Source organism: Cenococcum geophilum, assembly GCF_001692895.1.
Source record: "Cenococcum geophilum 1.58 unplaced genomic scaffold K441scaffold_52, whole genome shotgun sequence".
In the NCBI taxonomy this organism is placed as follows: Eukaryota; Fungi; Ascomycota; class Dothideomycetes; order Gloniales; family Gloniaceae; genus Cenococcum; species Cenococcum geophilum.
In genome coordinates this window covers 278,511-304,981 of record NW_027137610.1, presented here as the reverse complement: position 1 = coordinate 304,981, position 26,471 = coordinate 278,511, and the positions used below count along the sequence as shown (strand labels likewise).

General features: G+C 45.7%; 9 protein-coding genes across 9 annotated transcripts; 4 read left to right on the top strand and 5 right to left on the bottom strand.

Annotated features, from left to right (window-relative positions):
• Positions 1–465: 465 nt before the first annotated feature.
• K441DRAFT_582190 (ER-derived vesicles protein-like protein ERV14) lies at positions 466–1,311 on the top strand (the record flags this gene model as incomplete). Its single annotated transcript, XM_067644451.1, has 4 exons — positions 466–566; positions 710–865; positions 931–997; positions 1,219–1,311. The coding sequence occupies 4 exons, from the start codon at positions 466–468 to the stop codon at positions 1,309–1,311; spliced, it is 417 nt and encodes a 138-aa protein (XP_067499386.1).
• An 896-nt stretch (positions 1,312–2,207) lies between these two features.
• On the top strand, positions 2,208–3,775 carry K441DRAFT_581909 (WD40 repeat-like protein; the record flags this gene model as incomplete). Its single annotated transcript, XM_067644434.1, has 5 exons — positions 2,208–2,610; positions 2,663–2,883; positions 2,939–3,013; positions 3,066–3,255; positions 3,306–3,775. The coding sequence occupies 5 exons, from the start codon at positions 2,208–2,210 to the stop codon at positions 3,773–3,775; spliced, it is 1,359 nt and encodes a 452-aa protein (XP_067499385.1).
• A 19-nt stretch (positions 3,776–3,794) lies between these two features.
• On the bottom strand, positions 3,795–4,713 carry K441DRAFT_618765 (uncharacterized protein). Its single transcript, XM_067645842.1, has 2 exons — positions 4,368–4,713; positions 3,795–4,258 (listed from the first exon to the last, which is right to left on the bottom strand). The coding sequence occupies exons 1-2, from the start codon at positions 4,586–4,588 to the stop codon at positions 4,012–4,014; spliced, it is 468 nt and encodes a 155-aa protein (XP_067499384.1). The 5' UTR covers positions 4,589–4,713; the 3' UTR covers positions 3,795–4,011.
• Positions 4,714–5,223: 510 nt separating this feature from the next.
• On the bottom strand, positions 5,224–5,529 carry K441DRAFT_582019 (uncharacterized protein; the record flags this gene model as incomplete). The annotated part of the gene is made up of 1 exon (XM_067644440.1): positions 5,224–5,529. One exon carries the CDS (start codon positions 5,527–5,529, stop codon positions 5,224–5,226), a length of 306 nt encoding a protein of 101 aa, XP_067499383.1.
• Positions 5,530–6,976: 1,447 nt separating this feature from the next.
• K441DRAFT_667002 (P-loop containing nucleoside triphosphate hydrolase protein) lies at positions 6,977–8,951 on the bottom strand. Its single transcript, XM_067649747.1, has 5 exons — positions 8,028–8,951; positions 7,890–7,978; positions 7,664–7,836; positions 7,575–7,611; positions 6,977–7,507 (listed from the first exon to the last, which is right to left on the bottom strand). The coding sequence occupies exons 1-5, from the start codon at positions 8,737–8,739 to the stop codon at positions 7,103–7,105; spliced, it is 1,416 nt and encodes a 471-aa protein (XP_067499382.1). The 5' UTR covers positions 8,740–8,951; the 3' UTR covers positions 6,977–7,102.
• Positions 8,952–19,934: 10,983 nt separating this feature from the next.
• Positions 19,935–20,814, bottom strand: K441DRAFT_266766 (uncharacterized protein). The gene has a single exon (XM_067640852.1). The coding sequence runs from the start codon at positions 20,539–20,541 to the stop codon at positions 20,071–20,073; it is 471 nt and encodes a 156-aa protein (XP_067499381.1). The 5' UTR covers positions 20,542–20,814; the 3' UTR covers positions 19,935–20,070.
• On the top strand, positions 20,663–22,161 carry K441DRAFT_266791 (glyoxylate pathway regulator). Its single transcript, XM_067640853.1, has 7 exons — positions 20,663–20,807; positions 20,871–20,982; positions 21,051–21,138; positions 21,211–21,384; positions 21,443–21,608; positions 21,656–21,891; positions 21,972–22,161. The coding sequence occupies exons 1-7, from the start codon at positions 20,784–20,786 to the stop codon at positions 22,075–22,077; spliced, it is 906 nt and encodes a 301-aa protein (XP_067499380.1). The 5' UTR covers positions 20,663–20,783; the 3' UTR covers positions 22,078–22,161.
• A 552-nt stretch (positions 22,162–22,713) lies between these two features.
• On the bottom strand, positions 22,714–23,791 carry K441DRAFT_666996 (bola-like protein). The gene is made up of 4 exons (XM_067649746.1): positions 23,655–23,791; positions 23,498–23,593; positions 23,420–23,430; positions 22,714–23,359 (listed from the first exon to the last, which is right to left on the bottom strand). The coding sequence occupies exons 1-4, from the start codon at positions 23,697–23,699 to the stop codon at positions 23,152–23,154; spliced, it is 360 nt and encodes a 119-aa protein (XP_067499379.1). The 5' UTR covers positions 23,700–23,791; the 3' UTR covers positions 22,714–23,151.
• A 351-nt stretch (positions 23,792–24,142) lies between these two features.
• On the top strand, positions 24,143–26,073 carry K441DRAFT_689753 (acetyl-CoA synthetase-like protein; the record flags this gene model as incomplete). Its single annotated transcript, XM_067652329.1, has 5 exons — positions 24,143–24,365; positions 24,422–24,717; positions 24,777–25,684; positions 25,737–25,963; positions 26,021–26,073. The coding sequence occupies 5 exons, from the start codon at positions 24,143–24,145 to the stop codon at positions 26,071–26,073; spliced, it is 1,707 nt and encodes a 568-aa protein (XP_067499378.1).
• Between the last annotated feature and the right edge of the window lie 398 nt (positions 26,074–26,471).

Genomic DNA, 26,471 nt, shown 5'->3' with positions numbered 1-26,471 from the left:
TTAAATTGAAAGCATGGTGATGTTATGAAATGTCCAAGCTTTCTGGGCGTCACCATTAAAGCCAGTGGAGGGGGCTTTCCACACGGAAAATTGGCGAGGTGCCGATGCCAACAGCACCACCAGCTCGTTTCCAAAACGTCATCCAAAACATTCTGCAGCCTGCCATCGCCCGTGAAGACAACGTTTCACAAGATACCTGGAGCCTCGCGCTTCCCTGCTTGTCAAATCCATTGAGCTGCAAGTTCCTCCGTCCCCGAACTTAATCCAAGTCACGACTCTCTACCCACTGTCTTCTCTTCCGCGTTTCACCCGATAACTTCCACTATCCGCACAACCTCGCCTACTTCCCAGCACCAAAGCTTCTTACTCGAACAGAATAATACTTTTGATAAAGAGAGCAAGAATCTCGTAAACATCGCTTTCATCTAGTCGGATCAGTGCTGCGCCGCACATAAAACCCTCACAATGTCCGGAGAAGCATGGCTATACTTATTAGCCGTCCTGATAAACGCCGTCAACCTTTTCTTGCAAGTCTTCTTTACGATAATGTACAGCGATTTGGAATGGTACGTGCTCTCTGCTCAACGTCTAGACGATAGACGCCAGCTTTTCGCATGCAGCCTTCCCGTCTTCATCACAAACTAGCTTGCGACAATCCCAAACTACAACAACTATAGGAATGATTGCAAGGCTGATAAACTTTTACCAGTGACTACATCAACCCCATCGACCTCTGCAACAGACTCAACACCTATATTGTCCCCGAAGCCGCCGTTCACGCTTTCCTCACCTTCCTCTTCCTCATCAACGGATACTGGATTGCGCTTTTGTTGAATCTCCCGCTCTTAGTATGGAACGGAAAGAAGTATGTGCAAGACTAGATCGCCACAATTTGATATACTTGGGGAGCTGTAGCTGATTGTGGACTAGAATATTTGAGAACCAGCATCTTTTGGATGCAACGGAAATTTTTAGGAAATTGAACGTACATAAGAAGGTAGCTACCCTGTCATTTTCTATTTATCCGCTCTCTCGGCGACCTATCATCTAATGTCCGGTCACGCGACATTGTCTGGCTGTGGGAATGTACCTCATACCCTTCTTTCTACGTCTTATTAAGTCTGCCCCTTGTCTTTTCAGTCGTCACGAATTTATTCGAAGACTCACGAGGTTTTTTTTTTGGGAGGTCAAATCATTACTAACACGCGATGATAATAGGAATCGTTCATTAAGCTTGGATTCCACCTTGTCATGTTTTTCTTCTACCTCTACAGCATGATCGTCGCTTTAATCCGCGACGAGTCTCACTGACTGCAAGCTGAAACGGCCAAAAACATGCAGTATGGAAGAAAAGGGCGGCACTGAAAGACAGTTAATTGTGCCAGGTCTCTGTTTCATATGTGCGCGGCTGGATAAAGGTAAGAGCGGAATGCATGTACAGAAGTATTCCAACCAGGAGATTGTGCGGCCTTCGACATAGATGTGGATCCACTTCACGCTACGCTTGGCATCTACAGGAATGAAACGGTCGGGAGTAAGGACAGAAGAGAAGTTGTTGAGTCGAAATTCTTATGTTCTATGATACCGTGTCTCTCTATCATGGATTGTATGCATCAAGGCGACGATGTTAATGTAGTCATTGTTTTGGAATCGGAGCAGAATGGTTTTCTTACCTGTAGTCCTGAGTATAATCGTCGGACTCTTGCGTAGCCTGCCAGCGGGAGATTCTATTCGTTAGCCGTCTTCACTGAGGCCACGTGTCTTGCAGGTAGTACGCTTGATAATAGTAGCTTCGCTGTGATTGAATGCTTGATACATGAATCTTTCACGCCTTCCACAACTGTCTTAGGAGAGTTCCGCTGAAAATCTTCGCCGCTCATGGCGGTACTGGAGAATCTTGAAGATTTTAAGAGCTATAAACCAATAATTTTTTAATCTGGGACGAATCGATATAATGTCCTTTTACAATACCATTGTCAATGATTTCTTGGCGATGTATGATGTCTACGCTTAGTCACATAAATTTCCAGTCTTGAACTCCAAGCAATCTAACAAGGCCATCAGTTCTGCCCCTGGAACCCCGCTAGGCCTTCCAAATATCACCATATTCTTGGCTACTTACCGGTTGTGCTAAACAACTTGCGGGCACGAGTGAAATACTAAATCGCGCCGGAAAGCACTCAGCGTCCGCTGAAGGACCGGACAAGATGACCACTTCAACCAAAGGAAAGGTGCCAACCGGCTACGCAGAGGAAACTTTCGTGTCGGAAGCTTCATTTAGAGCCGCCCACCGAGCCATCGAATCCGCTCCGAACCCTTCGAAGAAGCGAAAGCGGGAGCACAAGGGCGATGCTAGTGTCGTTTTTGGAGCCAACAGCTATAAGGGGCCGTGGGCACGATACGAAGAGGAAAAACCGGATGCGAGTTCAGAAGAAGAGGAGGAGGTGGAGGTGGAATATGAAGAGGATGATATTGAGCCACAGCCGCTGCCACCGCCAACGAAAGCGGGTACGGACTATGAGGATTCTGGGGCTGGAGCGGAGAGGACGGAGTTCCATGGGGAGCAGCAGTACGATTATCAGGGCAGGACGTATATGGCTGTTCCTATGGGTGAGTTAACTCCAACTTGGATGCTTATGACGGTTTTACTGACGCATGGTAGATCTGGATATCAATCTGAAAGGCGACACAAGCGGCATCAAGAATTTTATTCCGAAAAAACTTGTGCATACATTTAAATACCATACAAAGAGCATTACACAGCTACGCTTCTTCCCCGATACTGGCCACCTGCTCTTGTCGGCATCGGCAGACAATAAGATTGCGATTTGGTCTGCTTTCAAGAACAGGGAGCTCCTACGGACGTATTCTGGTCATACCAAGGTAAGTGCTCTTCTTTGATGCTAGGCAAGCTCTCAGAAAACTGACTTCTTCTCAGAGTGTCAATGATATTGATTTCAACCCCTCTGGCGAACAATTCCTTTCCGCATCCTATGATCGTTACATGAAGCTTGTAAGCATGAGACATCTAAGTTTTCTAGATAAATACTAATCATTATCCGTAGTGGGACACCGAAACTGGTCAATGTGTCTCCAAATTCACCACTGGAAAGACGCCCCACGTCGTCCGCTTCAACCCCAGCGTCCCGCACGAATTTTTGGCAGGCTTGAGCGACAAGCGGATCGTCCAATACGACACAAGATCGGGAGAGCTTGTTCAGGAGTATGACCATCACCTTGGTCCAGTCAATACCAGTGAGTAACTTCAACAAAATCCACAATCTTCATACTAATTTATAATAAAGTTACCTTCTGCGACGAGAACCGCCGCTTCATCACCACCTCGGATGACAAGTCCCTGCGCGCCTGGGAATACGGCATCCCTGTCCCCATCAAATTCATTGCCGAGCCATACATGTACAGCATGGTACGCAGCGCGCCGCACCCGTCGGGCAAGTACGTCGCATTCCAGAGCGCCGACAACAAGATCACGGTATACGCGTCGACGGACCGGTTCAGACAGAACCGGAAGAAGGAGTTCCACGGCCACAACACGGCGGGCTACGCGTGCGACGTGTCGATCAGTCCGGACGGCCAGTTCATTTCCAGCGGCGATAGCGGAGGCTACGTCTGCTTCTGGGACTGGAAGACGTGCAAGATGTGGCATAAGATCCAGACGGGCGACAGTCCGGTGCTGGCGGTGCAGTGGCATCCGAGGGAGACGTCCAAGGTGGTTACCGGGGACTTGAGTGGAGCGATTAAATACTGGGATTGAGCAGAAACGTAAAAGGGGAGATGGCACTTCACCCAAGGAGACACAGACGCCGTTCTTGGATGGTAGGATTAGCGAGTAGATTTGACGAATATGATACCCGCACGGTCTGCTACGACACATTATCATACACAAAGCAACCCGGTGCTCCAACCAAGCCCGCCCAAATACTTTTACAAAGCCCTATCCACCATAATACACCCAGCGCCATAAGGCCCCCCTCCACTTCCCCTGCCCCCTCAACCCTGCCCCAAAGCCATCTCCTCCATCGCCGTGACCGCGTTCTCCAGCTCCCGAATCCGCTGCCCAACCCGCCTCCGCACCTCCTCTCCCACCTCCGCATCCGGGCCCTCCACGACGCGCTTGTAGGCTTCCACCAGCTTCGCCAGCTCGTCGCGCGCCGCGGCGCGGTCGTCGGCCGCGTACACCGTCTGCTTCTCCGTCTCCTCGGCCGCGATCTCGAATTCGTCGCGGGCGGTGGCGTAGCTGTGCAGGGGGTTAGTTTGGGGGGTTTGAGCTGTTTGGAGGAGAGAGAGAGGGGGGACCGGGGCGGGCGGGGGAAGAGGGGAATGTGGGCGTTGTGGGCGAGGCTTACAGGTCCTGGATCTCCTCCATTTTCTGGTCGATGACGGGTTGCGGGTTGGTCTTTTTCCGCCTGGCTGGATAGGCTGTGAAGTGTCGTTTTGGGATGGTTTGGAAGCTTGGTGCTGCGGGTGGTGCTGCTGCTAGGGCGTGGCGAGAGCGAGAAGGGCGAGAGGTGCGGAGGAGGGCGCGGGCGAAGTGCTGGCTGCGGCGGGTGAGGGCGCGGGAGAGCATTGTGGGTTTGGATTTTCAGACGGATATGGGGAGATGGGGCTTGAGTAGTAGGATTTTTTTGTTAGGGGTATGGGATATTGAGATGGAAGAATTCAATTGCTTACGCATAATAATCGGGGCGGAGAGTTGGGGCAGCATAATTTCCCCTCGGGTTAAACTAAGGCGAGGGGCAAGGAACTTCGTCATAGCTTGAGTGGTGATCATTGTTTTACCACAGAAGGAATACAAGCCAGGAAACTAATTCTCTTGTTCTGTTATGAATTGTACTCTTTAAGCCCTTCTAAAGTACTCACGTTATATTTCATCATGTCACAAGCATTAGTTCGAGAAAAATCATGGAATTTAACGATACGTTAGATTTCTAATACTCATAATACATCCAATAGGGGGGAGCCCTCTCAACCCAACCTAGCCTAAGAAATCCCAATCTTAAACATAAGAAACATAGTACCCAAAGTCCCGCCCAATGAAACCAGTCGTACCGCCAAAGGCATTGTGCCATACATCTATGCCAAAACGCCCAAGAAGCCATTCCAAATGCAAGAGAAACGCCGGTTAGAGTTTCCGCCTCGCTCCAGTGAAGTGGCATCTCATGAGTCAGAAGAATACAATATGCCGCCGAAGATGTGACGCTCTCAGTTATAGTATCCCGAATTGCCAGCTGAGCTGCTGGTAGTGGTGTCATAGGTCTGGCCGCCTCCATTATGGATAACAACAGTAGGTTTGCTACCATAGCCACGGTTTGATCGGCTCGAGGTGGCGGAGTTTGCATAGATGCTTTGAGAGGAATTCGAGGGTAAGGCTTCAAGAGAAGACTCGTTAGTCCGACGTCTTGCTGGCCAGATGGAAGCTTGCAGATGGAGAGGCTTACTAGATGGAGAGCGAGAGGCATACGACGAACTAGTCTTGGAGGGCTTGGAAGGGTACGTATTGGAAGACATTGTTGCGTGGTGGCTTGAGGTTATGCGGCGGTTGAGGCGTTTGGAGGCACAGAAAGGCTCAGAAACAGTAGTTATGATTTGCGGAGTTCGAGGTTCTACGCGGCGTAGGCTCGTTTACTGAGATATCTGATCTGACACAGCAAATTGAGGGTCGTGTATGAGTGAACTGAAGGCACGAGAGTAGAATATCAAGGTGAGCTATAGTTGAATGAGTCTTGAGTGTATGAATCACAATGAACAAAGAGAGACAGAACGCTACGAGAAGGCTTTTATAGCTTCAGGCAGATTCCTGAGGCCTCCCCTAGGTCTCCAGTGTAGACGGAAACGACCCATAGAGGGCCAGGGGAAAGGCAGGAGCCTAAGGTATGACTTGTTGGGACTCATTGAGGCAGTGCCTGGCGTCTTTTGCGGTCAAAGCTGTGAGGCAGAATCGATAGCTACAGGCAGCAAGGGCGCGCCAACGCAACCGCTTTTCAGAGTCATCGGGTGAAATTGGAAGGAAATGGAGACGAACATGGCCGGCCGTCATCTTGAAGAGGCCAGGACAGTGCGGCAGGAAGAGGTCTGACGACAAGAAGGCGGATGACTGAACGTGTGCTGCAAGGCACACAGGCAGGGACAGCCAACTGACTGGGGGAGCTTTGCCGCCCGGCGAGGAAGGAGCGCCATTGACGCTTTCTCAGAGGATAGGGTAGGCTGAAGCAATGGTCCAGTGACTGGCACCGCTGAACGCACTGGGTAAGTTGAACATGCTCGACTTGGATAGGCTAGCTGGGGGGCGGTGCGCGTTGGTGCCTGGATGTGCTGAGCGGTGACTTAGAAATGCCCACCGGCCCCCCCCTTCCCATCACCGAGCGGCGATGAAATTTGGACGTGAGAGCGCGCAAGGAGAATACGGAAGCAACGTGGTGAGGCAGTCGGCGGTGCTGATGACGAGGCCGTGGAGGAGGCCAGGTGCGGCGAGGTGCGGCCAAGTGCGGGAGCTGAGGTGGTGCTCATGGCTAGGTACGAGAAACCTCACGTGGAGATTGGCGGGGATTACCGGCAAGGCTCGCTCCACGAAACATGCGCAGTAGTTGCCTTTTGCCTTGTCTTTCGCGACCAGCTGAGCAACAATTGCAATCTCCAGCATCAGAATTGACCGGTGCGAGGTGAGAACTGGCTGTGTAAACAGCCTGTGCACATCCTTCTCTCCCTCGCCTCCAGCGCTCTGCATCCAGGGTTCACCTGATTTGCGGCTCCGTCGCAGAGCCAGCCAAGCTATGATGCAATTGGCACCTCTCGCGGCATCTGCGCAATCCTACAGCGAAATACACGATATCACTTTTGGATGTTAAGAGAATTGGCCCGGTCGATTCGTTTGATTGTTTAGATCGACTGCATATCCCCTGTGGATAGCTCCAACCAAGTGTAGCACAAAACTCCGATCTATTGGCTGCCATGTTGGATGGCATTGAATTAGCCAATCACATCCAGCCAAATTGCCCTGCATACACCAAAATTACCCAACGGCAGCCACATCTCTTCCCTGACATACAGATCGATGACTGTTCCATCAGGCAGCCATAGCCTTCTAGTACTGCATCCTATCTTTATCCATCTCATCCCGTAGGACTTTGATCTGCTTCTTGATCTCATGCCATAAGATTAAGTCATCAAGCTCTGGGTCATCGCCTCGAAGTGTATGGGTCGCTATTTGTGAACTGAGTGTTACATCCGCTTCAGGCCCACTGTATAGATCCGTATTGGACCCATCCTGAGACACCGCAATAGCTAAGAGTGCCGCTATGAAAGCCTCTTGCATGTAGGCGAAGCTGAACTTGTCAGTTATCTTCGCAATCGCTGTGCACAGCTTGTCTGGAAAGTCAATATCTTCATTATCCGACAGCTTGCCCTGCCAATAGTGACAATATGCAATTCGCTGGTCGAGATTCGGATCAGGGAAAAGGTATTTGCGGTCGAACCGACTAGGCCGTTTCTGAGGCTTTCTGTCAACACGTCCTGATTGTAAAACCATCAGCACGGAAAATGAGATGAATACGCACCGATATGCCCGGATCCAGCCTATCCAAATGATTCGTGCTATGGCAAGTTATCACGTCTATCCAGTTGAGTTAGGACTCCCAAGACCTACCTGCCGACCATCAAAATTCCATCATTGCTCCGAAGCCCATCTACTTCGTTTAAGAAGTAACTTCGGACATTATCGGTAACAATGCTGTCAAGATCCTCGAAGACAAGATAGCAGGGAGCTTCCTGACGAGCTTTCATAAAGATCTGACTGAGAGAGTATTCGGGTCCAGCATACTAAACCAAATTCAAGTCATGTACCACATTGGAATATCCTATGGTAAGCTTACACTTGTGAGGGTCCGCACGTAAAGCGTTGGAACCGGCTCTTTGCGCTGATAAAGAGAATGCATCATGGCCTTGATTGAGATAGTCTTGCCTAGGGGAGTAAATTAGCAATATGGGGCAGAAACATGCTAGAGCTTTACCATTTCCTGGAGGGCCATAGTAGATTATCCCTCGTTTCCAGGGAACTTTGAACTTAGAGTATGTGTCCCTAGAACTGAAGAAGTTCTGCACATCGTCGATGATGGCCTTCTTCATTCCAGGATCCAATATAACATCATCCCACTTTGAGTGCTGGACGCTCTGCCATAGCTCTCCAGACTTCTGCCAATATCCCTGATCAAATACCCACACCTCATTGTGCAGCTCAGCGCTATACCGAGTAGCAGCGATAATCAATTGGTCGGCCGGGTAGCTCTCTTTGGTGAGAATGTAGTTGTTTACGACGGCGGGGTAATATGCTGTCCCATCTCGACCATTTACGATGTAAACAATGAACTCGTGGTTGTTCCAACTGTACATGTATTTCCCGAACAAGACCATATCTACTAGCGCTCCCGGCTGATGGTCGAGCCGGCGAGCCGGCGGAAGGTATTGGCGCCATTTCACAGGCGCATATATAGGGTCATTCGTGTCTTCGATAGGCGTTGCTATGGCATGGCCAGCTCCAGCATATGCCAAAAGGTTGCAGGAAGCTTGGGGGGCAATGACTACATTGAACTCCGGGTACTGCTTTCGAAGAGCTTCGACAATGACAATGTCGGTGTTAACACGCTGGGCGCTGGAGTGATGGAAGTACTCTCGAGCAGTTTCGTCATGCACCGGTCGGATTGCAAGGCTCTGCGACCCAGTCATGTTGGCAATTGAGTTAACGTCGAGTTTCCGAAGCCGAACGAGGTCGGTTGATAGACTTGGAGCCTGAAAGATTGGCTTTCCACCAGTGGAGAAGTATCTAGTTGCAGAAGTGCATCAGTGTAAACCAATCTAGGAATCACTGTTGCTGCCTGGAAGAGCAATGGTAAGCTCGTATTCCCCATCTGAAGCTTTCGGTGAACTCTGAGGCTCGCATCATGCGTGTGGCTGACGCGGAGTGCGGATCGTCCATGCGCCCGCACTAAAATCGCTCAATTTCTCTACCTAGCTAGTACCTAGTCATTCGCCCTTTGTAGTTATCTTACCTACTTTATTATTAACTTTATACGGAATGATTTTGCAGTAGCCTAAGCTACGGACGACGTAAACGTAGAGAAGCTTAAGGTGCTGTCGGTATAACTCTCTTTATCAACGTGCACGAATATCACTTGTAGTGGTACGTATGCGGTGTTGAAGTTGGTAGTTGATTCTAGAAGAAAGGGGTTGCTCCAAAGTCAGATAGCTAGTCTCGCTTCGTGGCCTCGTAACCACGTCACGTGATTAACGTTCCGACACTGGAGCAACTCTAAAAAGAAGGCTAATCTACACTCCAAAGTTAAGTCTCTTCTAGACTATTCGTAGCGTATACGCAATAGTTAGCTCTTCCGTCTATAATACGCAATAGCTTCCACATGTAACGGTGCTGGAGCGTCGTCTGCCAAATTCTGCTAAATTCTGCCAAATTCTGCTATACCGTTAAACCAGCCAATTAGAATTTTCCATGCCCGGCATAGAAAATCGCTATTAGCTCGCCTACTACTAGCGCCTTGGCGGCTGGCTCTATATAGTATAAGCCCGTTACACCTAGTTATATAACGCTAGACCAAAGCTAAATCCGTCCGTTTAACCCACCCTACAGCCCATAATTTAACTCGATTCGTGTTAATGAGCTATAATAGTGCCGTATAGGGTTTACCCTTTATCATAGCGTCCGTAGGGTTAGTGTCTCTATTAATCTACTTAACTTTGGTAATCTGTCTTCGTTTATAAGCTTAGCGAAGGTACATTATATTAATTATTAAGCGTTTTTCTTGCGTAGTTCCTAGTCGGACGAGACAGTTGTATAAAGACTTTAAGTCAGTATAGAGAATAAGTAGTAGGTTAACCTGTAGGACCTTATCTAGCGTAGATTTAATTATAGCGCCTATATTAAAACCGTACGCTATACTATATAGCTCTAAGGCTAATACACTCCTAGTAACTCTTTTACACTTAATTAAAGACTAGTAGACAATATTTGCCTTATTTAAGGCGTTTACTAGTACAAGTATATAGCCAATTTGCGAAGATAGGTCCTTATTATTAGCGAAGAAAGCGTCTATAAATACTAGAAGTTATAAGGTATTAACGTCTAGCTTAACAAACTTTAGGCCTCTATTCGCGTTCTTAATCTGCCAGCTTAATCGCCTATTAAGACTCTTTACATTATCTTTAACTAGGTTAATTACCTAGGTAGCAAAAAATAGGTTATATAAAGCCTCTGGCTAACAAACTAAGGCGATATAGGCTCCTCTAGCGCGTTAAGCGATATACTAGTCCTTTAGCGTAAGTAAGCCATACGTAACTTCTCTAGAGCTAGTGCTATCTGCTAGCGTAGTATTAACCATACTAAGATTCTTACACTAGCGCTTTTGCGTCAGCATAATACTCCTGTCTCGTGTTAATTAAATAAGTCCTCTGTTAAACTTAATTAGTATATTAGCGGTTAGTTACTCTTACTCCTTAGCTATAAATTCAGCCTTATATAGTTCGCTTTATTTAGCCTCTATAAAGGTATCATCTATAAGGAATAGTATATTATTAGTCTATAGGCCAACAATTCTAAAAGGCTTATTGCTATAAAGCAAACAAGGGTCGTACGTGGACTGGTCCATTTATAGCTAATTAACGTAGTATAAATAGTAGGTCTTAAACCAGTGGTTTCCAGCTTTAGGTACTTTATAAAGTGGCTTTATAACCTTTAAAACAGAGTCCGTATTAATTCCTAATTATTTATTTAGCTTATATAGTGGTCGTATATAGAACTCGCGGTTTAGGTTCATAGTAGACTAGACGTAGGCTTATAAGATGTCTTAGAGGTAGAGTTGTGTCTATAGTAGTATAGCAGCAATATAGAGAATCAGCCGCTAACTAACTCGTTAAATCGTTAGTAACTAAGTAAGGACTAGCTCTTTCTCTAAGTTATTATAGGCCTATATAACAAGTTATAATTTCTTAAAGACTTTATCGGTTCCCTTATTCTTAATTTTATTAATAAACCATAAATTAAAGAGTCTAACCCCCTTTAGCATATTATATAGTTTAATAATCTTAAAGACGCCTTTCTTAAGTAGGCCTATAACCTCCTTTTGTCGTAAAGCGCTAAATTAGGTGTTACTATCGTTCTATAAGTAAATAGTAGTGTTAGCCATATCTACGGTATTATCGTCCTATAAGTAGATGGCGATATTAGCAATATCCGCAATATCCGCAATATCCGCAATATCCGCAATATCACCCGTAAGAGCGCCTATATCCATTATAGTATCCATAACAGCTATATCTGCGACGGCCGTAAGCAATAGGTATTTACGGGGGCGGCCTCTACCTCGCTTTAGCGGTAACTATAGTTTAGCCTTAGGTAACAATTAAGGTTCAGCTAGTAAAGGTACTAGTTTATCTAATTTAACAGACTCTTATAGTTCGACTAGGTTTTATAGGTCTAGTAAATAAGGTTTTATAACTATAGAGCGGAAGGTCGTAGGCCCATTTGGTAGTTTTATAGTATAGGTCTTGCCGTCAACGGTAAGCAGTATATATAGCCCGTCCCAATAACCGCTTTAGCTAGTATTGCCTTCTCTTTAGACTAAGACAGGCGAACTAGGTAGGAGGCTATAAATAGCGTCAGTTTGTAGTCCGTTTCGTATATTAAGAGCGTTAGCGATCTATTGTTTAGCTTATAGCTTCTAAATTTCCACCATTGCTTTCTTAATAGCCGTAGCTCGCTGTATAACTAAAGGTGATAGCGCGTCCAATTTAACCATTTAGGGGTAGGCTCTAAAGACTAGGAGTATAGGGACTAGGCCTTCTAGGCCAGCCGTATTATTAATGGCTTTAAAGGCCATTTATAGGGCCATATCCTTGCTAATTTCAGGGATTTCAGTCGTAATGATTTAGTAGGCTCATTGTAGCGGACCGTAGTAGCGTTCTACCATTCCAATAGAATTGTATAATTCGACTGGAACTAACTTTATAGTTGCTCCCATAGTGGCAGTATAGTGCTTAAACTCCTTACTAACAAAGTTCTTCTTAGCGTCTATAGTGATTAAGTCTAATAGTCCTAAATAGCTGTTAATCTAGCACATTTAAAGAATATCCTAAATATGCTTGGCGCTAATATCTTATAGCTATCTACCAGTTTAAAATCAAGTTGCTTTATCAACTACGTATAGTAGGGGGGAGCCGCTAATATATATAATATCAACGATAATGTTATAATTAAAATTAATATTATCTTATAAGGTAAAGCGAAATCTACCTAGAGATCTGCTATACTTCTAGCAGTAGTAGCAAAGTCTAGTTAGTTCTTCAATAGCAGATCTATTAGTGTTATAGCCGTAGCCAGCTTTATTAAGAAGCTTTTATAGTCTGTTAACTAATAGGTGACCAAACTAACGGTATAGACGTTGTAGTTCTACGTTAGTTAAGTAGCAAGGGTTTATATTAAAAGACTTAACTAAATAAGACTATAGGGAGAAGCTCCATAGGAGAAATAGGTGGCTAAATCGTCTAACTACTAGCACCTTTTTAGTGCGAGTAATAATAACATCTTTTAGGTTATCGTATTTAATATAGAGTCTATTTATATCTGCTAAGCAAAGTAGGAAGGGAGTATCTACTTTAACGATATAGAATTATACCTTACCTATAGGGCTATTAATATCTATAGTTCCAATAGATGTAGAGGCTCTAATCCTAAATTAGACAGTTACTTAGCCCTTAGTTAACGTATTAAGACTTACGGACTTGTCTACAGCCTATAGAGCTTAAAATTAACTATAGCTAGCTATAGACTTACGCGAAGCACCTATATTAATTATAATTCCTATAAAGACCGTTAAGGTATATCGTGACGCTATAGCTGTAGCCGTACTATAGGTAAATGGGTCGGTCTCTATATAAGGTTCCGTAGTAAACTCCATAGTAAGTTCTAAAGCCGTAAGCAGGTATATACAAGCCTTATTAGCTAGCTCTACACTTATAGAGGTTACTTCCTCCATAGTAAGTATTCTAAAGGTAGTGATATAGGTAGAACTATTGTTAGGTTCTCCAGCATCGCTCCTAGAGTTATTAGCGTCTTATATATAGGCTTTAAAGTCTAAATTATTATCTTTATCTCTTTCGCAAGCAGCGACGTATTACTTAAAGTAGTTATTAAAGTTACCCTTATTACGGCCTTTAATATTAGTAAAGCATCTCTTATAGTCGTCTCTAGACTAACTACACTCCTCCTCTATATATTTCTATAAATAACAGTCCTCCTTCTTATAGACGTAGCACTTAGCCTTTAGTCTACCGTTAGTTCTATAGGGGCGATTACTGCCATAGCGATTAGTGTTTTAGTCTCAATTCTAGTTATTTTAGTAATAGCGTTAATCCATAAAAAAGGCTTAGTAAGACGATCTTATTAAGGCCTATAAGGGGTATTCTTTTTCCTACGCAATAATAGAGGATTATAGCTTACTAATTAACTAAAAGAGGTCTTCTAAAGGGTTGGAGACAGTAATACAGCATACTAGTACTCCCTAGTAAGCAGTAACCAGCTTATTTATAAGGATACGGTTTATACAGAAGTCTAGGTATAATCTATAACGTTACTTTAACAGCTTGTTTATAAGTAGTTAGAAGTTCTAATAGATTAACTTATTAGGGTTCTCGTCCATAACTCCTTAAAGGGTTATACTATTCCACTCTATAAGGTTCTTACGGTAGTATTCTAGCCCTTTAAAGAACTATTATATATGGTTACAGGCTTTAGTAAAAGGTCTTAACTTAAGGTTACTATTATAGTAGTAGTCCTAAGTAAGCCCTTTTAGTATACTAGGGAATGCCACTACGTAGCCTTCTAGTAGTAAGTCGGATCTCTTACAGATGTTATAAAAGATGGTCAGCTTAAAGTTAAAGCTATTATTAACTCCATTATACTTTTGGTCGTCTATATAGATCTTTATAATTATAGCCACCTCCTTACTATATCTAGGTCCTTACTTAGGTCCTTACTTAGGTCCCTACTCTATACTAGGCATAGCTAGTTTAGGTAGTGTATATATATATAGCTACTACAGTTACTATAGCTGCTGTAGTTACTACTCTCTTGGCCATAGTAATTAGTCGATAAGGGCGTGGATTTAGTTATAATTAGAGGATTAAAGACCGGGAGGGGTAGTAGGGGTAGCGGGGGCAGTAATTAGAGTAGCTGGCAGTGTAGCGGTTAGAGTAGATCTGGGGGGGGTAGTAGGGGTAGCGGGGGCAGCGGCCGGAGTAGCTGGTAGTACAGCGATTAGAGTAGCTAGTGGTATAGCAAGCTTATCTAAGGTCGAATTAAGTTAGTTCCATAGGGCCATAGTAATTATTAGCCCGATCTTAATAATAGTTAGGTTAATCTCTTCGTCCGTTTATTTATAAGGCTCTTCTTTATTAGCAACGTCCGTTAGCACACTACCAAGGGTATATCTCTTATCTTGCTTAATAACGTATACTCTTCTCTTAACTAGGTAGTTATGGATTCCTATTCTGGTTTCGGATCGTACTCGTTTAAAAAGCTCTGGTATAAAGTCTTTAAAGTTTTCCTAAAACGCTGTCTATAATAAAAAGTCTGTAAGGTTATACTATATATATAGGTGCATCTTAGTCTCTAAATACTCCGCTAGGTTATTATCCGTAGCCGTCTCCAAGTCAATTCCGTTACCGTATTTAGCAATTCTTTCCTTCCAGTCAATTTCTATATTATTATATCTTTATAGATATTATAGTTCGGAATTAAGTAGAGGTTCTAAAGGTTTAAGTTTAAGGTTAAGTTTAAGGTTTAAGGTATATAAAAGTAAGGGTATAAGGGTGTATACGTGTCCCCTTAATAAATCTATAGTTCTTAAAAACTAAAGACCGAAGACGATTCTTAGTAAAGATACGGTCCTCTAGGCGATCTTATGCATTAACAGTTAAGTTAATACGTGGTCTTAAGCTTTAAGGGTCCTCTAGGCGATCTAACGCGTCAACGGTTAAGTTAATGCGTGGTCTCGAGCTTTAAGGATAACGTAGCTCTTTCTAAGTAAAGATACGATTCTCTAGGCGATTTTATATATCAGTAAGCTGATATATAGTCTCGAGCTTTAAGGGTAACGTAGCTTTCTCCTTTAACTAGAATAGGGCGATAGCTCGGCGATTATTGAATACTGGGTGGTGCTAGTTCTTAAGCTTTGCTATTACGTATTTCCTGATCTATACGTCTACTAATTAGTGTTAGTATAACTCTCTTTATTAACGTGCACGAATATTACTTGTAGTGGTACGTATGCGGTGTTGAAGTTGGTAGTTAATTCTAGAAGAAAGGGGTTGCTCTAAAGTCAGATAGCTAGTCTTACTTCGTGGCCTCGTGACTACGTTACGTGATTAACGTTCCGACAGGTGCTTATTCTCTCTTACCTTAGCTTTAACGTCCTTAAAAGAGACCTTATAGTAGACGTTCTCTTTTTTATACTTATATTTAGGACCTATCTTACGCTTAATCTTCTTTATTATTTAAGTTATAATTCTAACGTAAAACTTATTTATAAAGACTACGTCGCCATAATTCTTATAGTAAGGCTATACGGTAAGTAATTTATTTTTCTAATCTAATCTACTATTCGCTTATTTATCTATAAGCTCCTACTCCTCCTTATATACCGCGTTAATTATCCCTTCGTCTACCTTATAAGCCCTCTATACTATTTATAGCTCTATATCCTAAAATTTAGAGGCTTTAATATGTGTTGTTTTTAGTAAAGTAATGCCCGCAGATTTAGCAAGGTCAAGCCACGGCTAGCCTTTATTATTAAGGGTAGTAGTAAGGTTATTAAGGTAGAAAGCAAGGCAGCTATATTAGATCGTTTAAGAGCTCTCTTATATCCACAAGGATTAGGGCTAAGGTCTTCTTAATTATAAAGTATTCTTAGCTGTTTTAAGGTAAGAATTCTTATCTATAATTAAGGCGGGACCTTTATAACTACCTCTATTATCTCTTAATTAATTAAGAGGCCTAAATGCCGGCTAAAAGGCTTCCCCTATAAAATACTACACCGTTAAGGCGTAGTAAGGATCTTAGAGTCCGCAAAAAGCTCCTATGGGGGTGTATAAGGGCGCGCGACTAATTTACGTACTTTAATTACCTTATAAGAAGGCATTGTAAGGTGTGAGAGTGGTAATAAGTCTTGTTTATATTAAAATAGTGTAAATAGCTTAGTGCGCGCATGGACGAATATCGGCTACCTCCCTCTCCAGCTGAGGGGCGCGAAGGATTCGCTGTCTAGCAACCCTCTTTATCTTATAAATCAGACGCTCCGCAAAAGATTTATTCCGGTGACACAGACCTCCTGCTAACTCCTAGACCAATCAGGGTAGCGCACTAATATCAGCCCCCTGCGCACCCCTGTCACCTAGTAAAATCTTCTGCGGAGCGTCTGAGAGCTTATAGGCGTCGCTTTGGTGAGTTTAATTATTTTAGATCGCGTATTTCAACTTTAACTGGCTCTACTAAGGCCTAACTAATAGTTATTAATACTTTGTTCGATGTAATAGGCTCTTTAGGTAATTATATCTTTAAAAATATATATTATAGCCCTATACCTAGAGTATTAAAAGGCGAGATACATTATCGCAAAAGTTAAGTTAGATTTAGAATTAAATATTTGTAGATTTTAGGCCAAAACTGACCGACTACCTATATCTAACTTCTTATATAATAAAGCTACGATATCGCTATAATATAGAGGCGATAGAGAAGACAAAGGGCTTTTAGCTCGTACTATTTTGGAGATAATTAGACATAGAGAAGTATGTAATTTTTGGTAGTAAGGCAAGATTATAATAAAATAGACTAAAACGACCAACTGCCTATATCTAACTTCTTATAAAATAGAGCTATAGTATTACTATAACGTAGAGGTAATAGAGAAGAAAAAGAGCTTTTAACTTGTAGTATTTTAGAGATAATTAGACGTAGAGAAGTATATAAGGTATGGAGCTTCGAGCAGAGCTTTGAGCAGAGCCTCGTGCAGAGCTTCGGGAAAAGCCTCGTGCGGAGCTTCAAGAAAAGCCTCGTGCAGAGCTTCGAGCAGAGCCTCGTGCAGAGCTTCGAGCAGAGCAATGAGGTAAGATTGCGACCGACGAGTTTTGCGACTGACGATTTTTGCGACCAATGAAAATACAACTAACGAAAATACGACCAACGAAAATACGACTAACTAATATAGCTACGACGTCGTTATTTATTGCAATAGATAGAGAAATTAAAGAGCTCCTACCTTATAGTATTTTTATAATAACTAGACGTTATAAAAGGGTCGAGATACAGCGTTGTAATGGAAGAGTCGTCGCCTAATAAAAAACATTGAGTTCTCATACAAAGGGCGCCCATAAGCTCTCAGACCCTCAGGGAGAAATTCCTCTCGGTGCGATCTGATTGGTCCAGGAGTCCATAGGACTAGGGTAAGGTCCACAAGCGTAGCGCTAGCCCTTAGCTACGTCGTGGCGCAATTTCTCCCCGGGGGTCTGATTCATGAGATAAAACCCTCTAGGTGTTTCACATCACCAACTTTGAAGCTCACATGATCAGGTAGTGAGATCCAATGTTTTGAGCCTCGAGATCTTCGGCCCTATTTGAATTACTAATGAAGACCTTTATTTCAAATATTTTTCACGCAAAACGATGTTGTCTGATGTTACACAGCACTACATCCTTAAATCGCTAGCCATATCCACTAAGACCAGGGGGTCCCTGCCGCGATCATTATGGTAAAAAGACCGTCCAGTGAAAGCCCAACGGGCGGAAACGTTTTTACAAGGCGCCTCCTCGTGGCACCACACACGCAATTCTCACATGACACACGTGTTTTTGACTTCATAGCTTGCTTTGCCCAGAGATAACTTCGCAGGTGGCATGAGAACCATCTCACTTCACAACCTGCTATCCTGCCGAGCTCATTTCGTCTGCGATACAGGGTCATTCCTTTCCACCGCGTTGTTTAGAGATCCACACTCCGCAACTCTCCACATTGCCGCCGGCCCACTGTCCTGCATACGCATTGAAATATGCGCTAGACGACCTAGACGGTCCCAAACAGCATCTCCAAGATGCCCACAGACATTGCAAACGCCCACTAGATCGTATTCGATCCATGGAAATAAGGTGGAGGCTGGCTAGAATCCCAGGCTTTGGAGGAAAGGGGTCAGGAACACCGATGATTCCACTTGCATCAATCATGTCCGATTGTTGAGGCACAGTAGATGTGCATACAACAATCAAGCCCAGGGGGAGTGCCCCGAGGCCTAGGTTGTTTAATCGTTGCTAGCCAGTTTCCCTACACTCTCACGACCTCGTCAAGGGCTTGAAGTCGCTCAGTAAAGGCGAAAGTGGGTACAATAGGGCTTTGAAGAAGCAAAGATATCATTAAAATGGCTGCAAAAGCTGCTCCGCATATTCATTTCCTCTCAAATGTATATTGCAGCAACCATTAAACAGTCCAGGCTTCGTTTCGCAAGGACCATGATTATCGGCTATCTGTCCCTACTTATCGATAATCGGGGGAAGAAGTTGCTCTAACGATGGATGAGTGCGCGGATGTAAAGGGGTCTGATGCCCAGGAGGTAGCGCCGTAAAAAATTTGAACAGAGTAGGATCAGCCTGGTGAAAGTAGTTGGATTTAAGTTTTGGATTTAAGTTCTTAGAAGCAGGCACCACAAAATATGTATAGGAGTGTGCCTGTGCACGAATAGTTACCCCGTATCATAACTGAAAGCGTTCAAACTCGTGTTCGGTCTCCGGCCCTAAATAGAGACGCTCCTGGTGTCTGAAGAGGATCTAAAAGGATCGCGTATCCCGCAGTATTAGTGCACAGGTCGCAGCTTCTTCAGTGGTCGATTGGGAAATACCAAATCTGGAAGTGGACTATGTTCCACTACTGATAGGCCCAAACCCTGGCGGCATTTTTGGGATCCGAAGTAGGGATGTAGATAATGCAGTCTAACCCAAACAGCCTAAATTACCAGACGGCGCCTGGACGCCCCTAGTCGCTCAATGGGCCAAGCAGCAAGAACTCTTTCCAATGCAATTAGTCCAGAGAAGCTGTAAGCAGTACGATTATGCCACGGTCGCAGGATCCTAGAGGCATGTTAAAAATAAATAAAAACCAAGCACAGATGTTGCCAAATGAAGGGTCATAATGGAGCTCCAGCCCCAATTTTGGAAGAGTACAAGAGAAATTTGTTTCTTGGACGTGCGTTCCAGCCGGCGCCTCCCCCGACATTGGCCTTTCGGTTCGAGCAGACCGAACGCTTGTTTTTCGCTAGCCTGACTATGCACTGCCGTGCTCTCGCTGGGCTGACGCCTGAGAGGCTAGGCGAGATCACGCCTCTGAGATCTCAGGTTGACGGCTTCGAGAAGCTTAAGGTGCTTGAGGTGAATGCGATTGGATTCATTGTGTGGAGGTCTCAAAGATAATCCGGGGCCGTCATGCCCACATCACCATCGAAGCCATCTTTTGCGCACTACCTGCTGGCTCTTGACATCAACCCGTGGTATGTTTTATCGCTGCTTGGTGGCGAGAACGAAATATTATGTAAAAGCTTATTTCCGGCATGCTGACGATACGTATCCCCGTCCTCATGGCTCAGGAGACGAGCCATCAGCCACCAAGCCAAACCAAGCATGTCCAAGCTCGGCGTTCATACCACATCGCGATCGCTTCCGGATGAATAAACAGCGATAACAGCAGCGGGGAGCTTCGAGGACAAAAGATACTGGCTGCTTTTTGCGGGGAGTATGTGACTTGGGGATCGAAGACCTGTCTCTTTCGACACTGACAGCGCCGCGGAAGCCCCATAAATTACAGCGCAGAAAGGGGACAGGCAAGACGGCCGTTGCCCATTTACCATTCACATACTGTGACGATTTGATGATGATATTGGGATTAAAAGAAGTTCAAGTCCACTGAAAGACCAAGCGCGAGGCGAACGTCTCATTATGTGCCTGTCGACTACCTAAGGGGAGATGGGGAAATCCTGCAAAGCAAGGGAAGTGAGTATAATTATGACGGCTCTCTCGGTTCGGCGTGGAAGATCGTTCCTCGCTCGAATAGGAAGACGGCTAGAGCACCACCTCGATGAAGCAACACGCCAGCACACCAAGACTGCAATGACGAACTGGGGTCGATCGGTTCGTGCACCCGTTGGAAGACGATGGGCCTTAGCTCTGGGGTCGTCCGGCACCTCGGCAGTCATTTTAGTGGACGGTCCACTAAAGCCAGTCGCTTGCGAGGCCTCGATGCAACGGCATGCTAACTTTGTAGACGCCAGTGCGCCGCTGCGGTCAGCAGTTTCTACCTCTTCACCCGGCCTGGAGAAGAGCACACAATGGACCCCTCGAACTGGCCTACCCCGGCCTGTTTTGGCCTGATTAATTGCCCCTACGTCGACACTAGTGTTCATGGTGCTTCCATGGGGCCTGATCATGTCGTCTAGAAGTTTGAGTGGTTGAGCTCGCGGACCGGCCTACCTGGAAATATATCTGTCCCCATTCCCCGTATTGCTCCACCTCTTTTAGCTGTTCGTACGCGACTTCTGCTGAGACAGATACTTCTTTGGCGGGTTCCATTTTGTCTTTACTGCACGATATCCTTTTCTTCTACCTCTTCAATCACTCTTAGTGTGTCTGCTGTTATATTTCGTCTACATTCCAGCCTTAGTAAATAGCAATGGCGACCGCCCAGGAAACAACTGTATGTCAATCTTGCGTCTTATACCAAAACATGCCACAAGGCCAAATGTCTAACCAACAATAGGATGTTCATGCTACTGGTGGTGAGACTCTCTTCCATAATGAAGAGACCAACGGCACCAGTGCCGTTGACTATGCGGGAAATTCAGCGAAAGAAAGGAAGCCATATGACTATGGTACGTACTCAATGAATACCAAAGACCTAACATCTCCCCTAGCTTCGACAGTCCGCTCACAACAGCAGGCGGCAATCCTCTCGCACACATCCGGACGAACGATCCTGAACTTCGTATGCCTGCCTTTGGTGGTGAATTCCAACCGGGCCTCTACAGGTACGAAACCACAAATGCGCCAACCCGCCTTAAGCTTTAAATATCCCCAATAAATATCTAACATGCCTCTAGGGCCCCATCTAGGAAGTTCGCCAACCCTGCTCCCTTGGGTCTCTCAGCTTTCGCGTTAACGACTTTCGTCCTGTCGTTAATCAACCTGGGCACCCGCGACATTGCTGCACCTAATTTAGTAGTCGCTATTGCTTATGGTTATGGTGGCTTGGTTCAGCTTTTGGCCGGCATGTGGTATGTTTGAGCTTAGCATTTGATTGCACTTAAGCATGTGAACTCACAACTATTTCAGGGAAATGGCAGTGGGAAACACCTTCGGTGCTACAGCCCTCTCATCTTACGGAGGCTTCTGGATCTCCTTCGCCATTGTCCTTACCCCTGGTGGCTTTAACATTGAGGAATCGCTCACAAAAACCAGCCCTTACCCATTTTACAACTCCTTTGGTCTTTACTTAATGGTGCGAAAGCCTCATTCTTCTGTGGTATGTTAGCTAATAAAACGTAGGGCTGGTTCATCTTCACCTTTATCCTGCTCATCTGCACCCTGAGGTCAACCGTCGCTTTCTTCCTGTTGTTCTTCACCCTTGACATGGCCTTCCTCCTCCTCGGCATTGGCTACCTCCAGAACGGCAGCGGCGCTCCCAACGAAGGCTGCATCAAGGCTGGAGGCGCTTTCGGTATCCTTGCGGCATTCTTGGCCTGGTACAATGCGCTCGCCGGTATTGCGGACAACTCCAACAGGTAACTACTCCAAGATGTCGCGCGTTTTCCTCCTCTCTTTTTTCCTTTTATGAGCATTCCGCTAATAAATTGTCTCGCAGCTTCTTCGTTATCCCCGTCGCCCATTTCCCATGGAGTGACAAGGGCCGTGAGCGACGCCAGAAAGTCAACAATGATGTCGCGCGCGATGCATCAGTTCTAGCATAGGCAGACCAATGCAGGTTGTGTCAGTAATTGCTTTTTAGTGGGGTGCGACCTGCGGGTGGCTGCGGCGAGCCAAGCCCTTTGGATGCTACGGGGAGAGGTTTCGCCAATAGTATTTACTGCATGCCTATGGCATGACGTCATAATAAATTCAAATTCTTTTCCCCTCTATGTTTTCCAGTACATCACGAGCTCACGTACCGATTCACGTCTTACTTGACTGGGCTGTAGATCTCGACCTTCGCAAAGATCGCCTTTTCAACTTTGGCATCTTTTCTTCCGAAGGCCAAGAGGTTACCCGGATCTATCGGCTTTTGGGCATGACTCGAGCATTCCCGGTCGCACGGCACCGACCTCGCTACAAAAAACAGTGATGTGAACCAATACTGTTTTGCTTCCGGATGAAGACGAAAATGCAGCGCCTTGGACGATATCGAATGGTCCACTATCCCGATGCAGGCCTACGAAAATTGGGTATGCAGCCGCACAAGAGGCGGCATTACCAAAATACCTCAATCGACGCGCACTAGCTGTCTAACGATATCTGCAGCTGTGGTGTTCTCGCTTTGTATGCAAGCAAAGTTGACCTGCTAAGATGGCACCCAGGGGAATATGCTGGGTGCTACTCTGCTACAAGGCCTGCTTCTAGACTTCGCGTCTTAAAGTAAACTTGATCGTGTCGAGCATGTGGAGTACAAAAACAAAAACCTCCCGACACGCAACAAAGAGGTTTAGTTCGGCTTAATCAATCTCTGGCTTAGCTACCGGGACACCCCATATCAACAGGTCTTTCAAAAAGATTGGCCAGCAAAATGCCAGCAGTGCCTCCGTTTGTATGCGCAAGCTTCCGATTCCATATATAAGATCCTCGGTTTCATTCAAGACGCCAGAAATCGTGACATCCTTGTTGTGAAGCCAAACCCATCGATTTGGTTTAAAAGCCCATAACCTCTCGAGTCCTGTGTTTTTTCCACATGTATTAACAGTGGTACTCTCCGAACCTCTGGTTCCAAAATTGTGCTCGCGCTCCCTCGCATTACCTCTGCATCTAGGCCACAAACACGTGGTCTTTTGTCTTTACTTTAACTCCACGTCTGCGATTCGTTCACCACTTTCAGCCTCTTCGCGCTGCTTCTGTCTTTCCTCCTCCTCTGGCGTTCGAGTTCGGAGCTGTAGAGCATGAATGCCACCAACCTGTGCCATTTCGTCCCTCAGCAAAGCGTAAACCATTCTATGCCTGGCCGGCTGCATCTTCGATCTAAAAGCCTCTGATGTTACGACGACTCTGAAGCAACGTAAGTATTCGAAAATGCAAAGATCACCCGGGAATAAAAGCCTTTGCTACCGGAAATGGGTCTGAGAGACTCATTAGCTACACGTAATTAAAATGTTAACATAATTAATATAAAAAGTAGCTTATTACCTCTTTAGACGTGCTGCCCTGCATAGCCTTGTGATGTGAATGCATGTGTGAATCATTGTATATCTCTAGAGTGGCCGGCGCAAGAGCTGCTGTTATCTGCAAATTAAAAAAATGTTATTCTTGGTGCTGCAACATTGAAGGCAGGGGTATCAGTTTCCTTTGCTCGCATAGCATCTTCCATGGGTGTTAAAGACTGGGCCATGGTGGACATGAGCCTCAGGCGCGCTCCTATCGCGACCCTCGGCAACATAAAAAAAGACGTTAGACTGTGATCAACGAGAGGTGTGATGGAATTAGGAAGACAAGCGATGGCTGCTGGAAGCCTCGCCAACTCGGGCCATGATTGCCAAGCATACTCTCGCCCGACCTTCTCGGGCTTCACACCACCGTCCGGCTGCCCAATTCGGCGGTGACAACGACCATCGGCATTACGGAGCGAGCGGGAACTTAAGTCGGCAAATTCGGGATTGGCGCGGTGACCGTAGGAATAGAGGCAGCATGACAATGCTGCAGAGGACAAGGTCGTAGCTCCGAACCTTGACACCCCTCCTTCGATCGACAATGTGGGCGCAAGGTGCTGCGCGTGCATTCACCAAGCGATCTCTCCCAGCTTCCTTCAGCCTCAGGATACTCCACTCCGTCCGAATGGCTTCGACTTTGCCCAAGATTCCTATTTTCGAGGCCGTCGCGAGCCATAATCCAAAGTCCACAGCTATAGTACACTCGCTGTCCGGGCGGAGCTTCACATACGGCGAATTGCTCAACGATGTTGCTGCTGCTAAGGATAAGCTGGCGCGGAACACCAATGGCAAAGCTACACAGGGCGAGAGAATAGCATTTCTTGTTGAGAATGGCTACGACTATGTAGGTGCGCTTAGTTCTACGTCAAAAAGTTGAAGAACAGGCGGTTTGACCAGAATGTAGTGACTCTGCTCGCTATCCTTGGGAGTCATGCCGTCGCCGTACCTCTTTCTCCAACCTTCCCAGCTCACGAGCTCCGCTACATCCTCGACCAGAGTCAGAGTCTGATGCTGTTATCATCGGACAAATTCCAAGACAAAGCGGATGAGATTCTCAAGGAGGGTCTTGAGACCCAACCGATAAATTATAAGCCAGACAAGATATTGGCTGGAAACACAATTGAGACTGTAACACTAGAGAATCCTATTAGTAGCAAGGGAGGCATGATGCTCTACACTTCTGGCACAACAAGTAGGCCGGTATGCATTGAGCCGCAAGATTTAATCTCCTCGCCAAACTCGATGCTGACCGCTGGCAGAAAGGTGTCCTTCTTCCACAATCCGTACTTACTGCACAGTCACTATCATTGCTTAAAGCGTGGAACTACATATCTACAGACCGTCTGCTACATGTCCTTCCTCTTCATCATATCCACGGCACAGTGAACGCGCTCCTTACCCCTCTTTTCGCAGGCTCCACCATAGAATTCATCTTTCCCTTTAATGCTCAGGCCGTTTGGGAACGCTTGGCAGCACCTTTCCTCCCAGAAACAAACAAATCAAAAGAGAAAATTACATTCCTTACCGTCGTTCCAACAATTTACAACCGTCTCCTACAAGCACATAAAAGTCTATCTCCGGAGCTACAGGAAGCAGCGAGAAAAGCGATATCGCCCGAGAATATGCGGCTAAATATCTCAGGGTCTGCGGCATTGCCGACGCCCACAAAGGCTGCGTGGACCGAGCTCAGTTCTGGCAACGTATTATTAGAAAGATACGGCATGACGGAAGTTGGAATGGCACTCAGCTGTGGGCTTGATTTTAGGGATAGAGTTGATGGCAGCGTAGGCTGGCCACTTCCTTCTGTAGAAGCACGCCTGGTGGACACGGAGACCAATGAAATCATCAATGTTGGCGAAGAATTGGACAAAGACGGCAAGGAACGACACGGCGAGATCCAACTCAGAGGCCCAACCATCTTCCGAGAGTACTGGAGGAATCCCGATGCGACCGCCAGCGAGTTTGTTGAGGGTGAGGATGGAAAGGGAAAGTGGTTCAAGACCGGAGATGTCGCAGTGCGACGCGAAGCAGAGAGTGCGGGGAAGAGCTCCCAAGATTGGGCCAAAGGTCCAATGTACTTTATTCAAGGGCGGAAGAGTGCAGATATTATCAAGACCGGAGGCGAGAAAGTCAGCGCTCTTGAGATTGAGCGAGAAATGCTATCGTTGTAAGTGTCGAGGGCTTCTGTTGGATATTTCGGAGGCTAACATCCCGTGCAGGCCTCAGGTAGCAGAGTGCGCTGTTGTTGCTCTCCCATCAGATGCCTGGGGTCAGAAAGTAGCCGCAGTTGTCGTTCTCTCTGAAGAGGGTAAGACTGGAGGCCGTGGAGGAAAAGCCTGGGGGCCCATGGATATGCGGAGAGCACTCAAAGAGCAATTAGCAAACTACAAGATTCCGCAAGAAATGAAAGTGGTAGAATCCATCCCAAAGAATGCTATGGGCAAGAGTGAGTTCTCCACTATTTTATCCGCACGGAAATTTTTCTGATGAAGCCGTGTCGCAGTTAACAAGAAACTCCTTGTGAAGGACGTCTGGGGCGATCAGCCTTCGGCTTAATTACGGCCTTTGAGGCTCATGCAAGTTAGTTAGAATAGTACTAGCACCTCAAGGGCTATTGTGAATCACGATAGATAAGACCTTTATTACGCATACGTAGGAACAAGATCAGGCAGAATCCCCGCTATTATCTCAGAACTTCAGTTCTTCTTAGCCAATGCAGAGAACCCGGTGGTGTAAGCAAATTTCTGTCTCCTAGTATGTGCAATCTGTGACCGGATCATAGTTCGGCAGTGCATTAACAAAGTTCGAATGTTTCGATAGCTGTGCCAGTTCTTCCCGCTTTCACTGACCCAGTTGCTTTGCCCCACATGATATCCTAATCGTTCAGATAGGTATCTCCAACAAAAACGTCGTAGTCCGCCATGGGCCTAAGGATGTAAAGCGGTGTCCCACTG

Bases quoted from the DNA above. Each gene is read 5' to 3' on its own strand.
- K441DRAFT_618765 (XM_067645842.1), bottom strand. From the start codon at position 4,588: ATGCTCTCCCGCGCCCTCACCCGCCGCAGCCAGCACTTCGCCCGCGCC. The intron at 4,259-4,367 runs GTAAGCCTCGCC...CCCCCTGCACAG, and splicing joins ATGGAGGAGATCCAGGACCT to CTACGCCACCGCCCGCGACG.
- K441DRAFT_266791 (XM_067640853.1), top strand. From the start codon at position 20,784: ATGGCGACCGCCCAGGAAACAACT. The intron at 20,983-21,050 runs GTACGTACTCAA...TCACAACAGCAG, and splicing joins AAGGAAGCCATATGACTATG to GCGGCAATCCTCTCGCACAC. The intron at 21,385-21,442 runs GTATGTTTGAGC...CAACTATTTCAG, and splicing joins CAGCTTTTGGCCGGCATGTG to GGAAATGGCAGTGGGAAACA.
- K441DRAFT_667002 (XM_067649747.1), bottom strand. From the start codon at position 8,739: ATGACTGGGTCGCAGAGCCTTGCAATCCGACCGGTGCATGACGAAACT. The intron at 7,979-8,027 runs GTAAAGCTCTAG...TTACTCCCCTAG, and splicing joins CTATGGCCCTCCAGGAAATG to GCAAGACTATCTCAATCAAG. The intron at 7,508-7,574 runs GTGCGTATTCAT...AGAAAGCCTCAG, and splicing joins GGCTGGATCCGGGCATATCG to AAACGGCCTAGTCGGTTCGA.
- K441DRAFT_666996 (XM_067649746.1), bottom strand. From the start codon at position 23,699: ATGGCCCAGTCTTTAACACCCATGGAAGATGCTATGCGAGCAAAG. The intron at 23,594-23,654 runs GAAACTGATACC...TTTAATTTGCAG, and splicing joins AAGATGCTATGCGAGCAAAG to ATAACAGCAGCTCTTGCGCC.
- K441DRAFT_266766 (XM_067640852.1), bottom strand. From the start codon at position 20,541: ATGATCAGGCCCCATGGAAGCACCATGAACACTAGTGTCGACGTAGGG.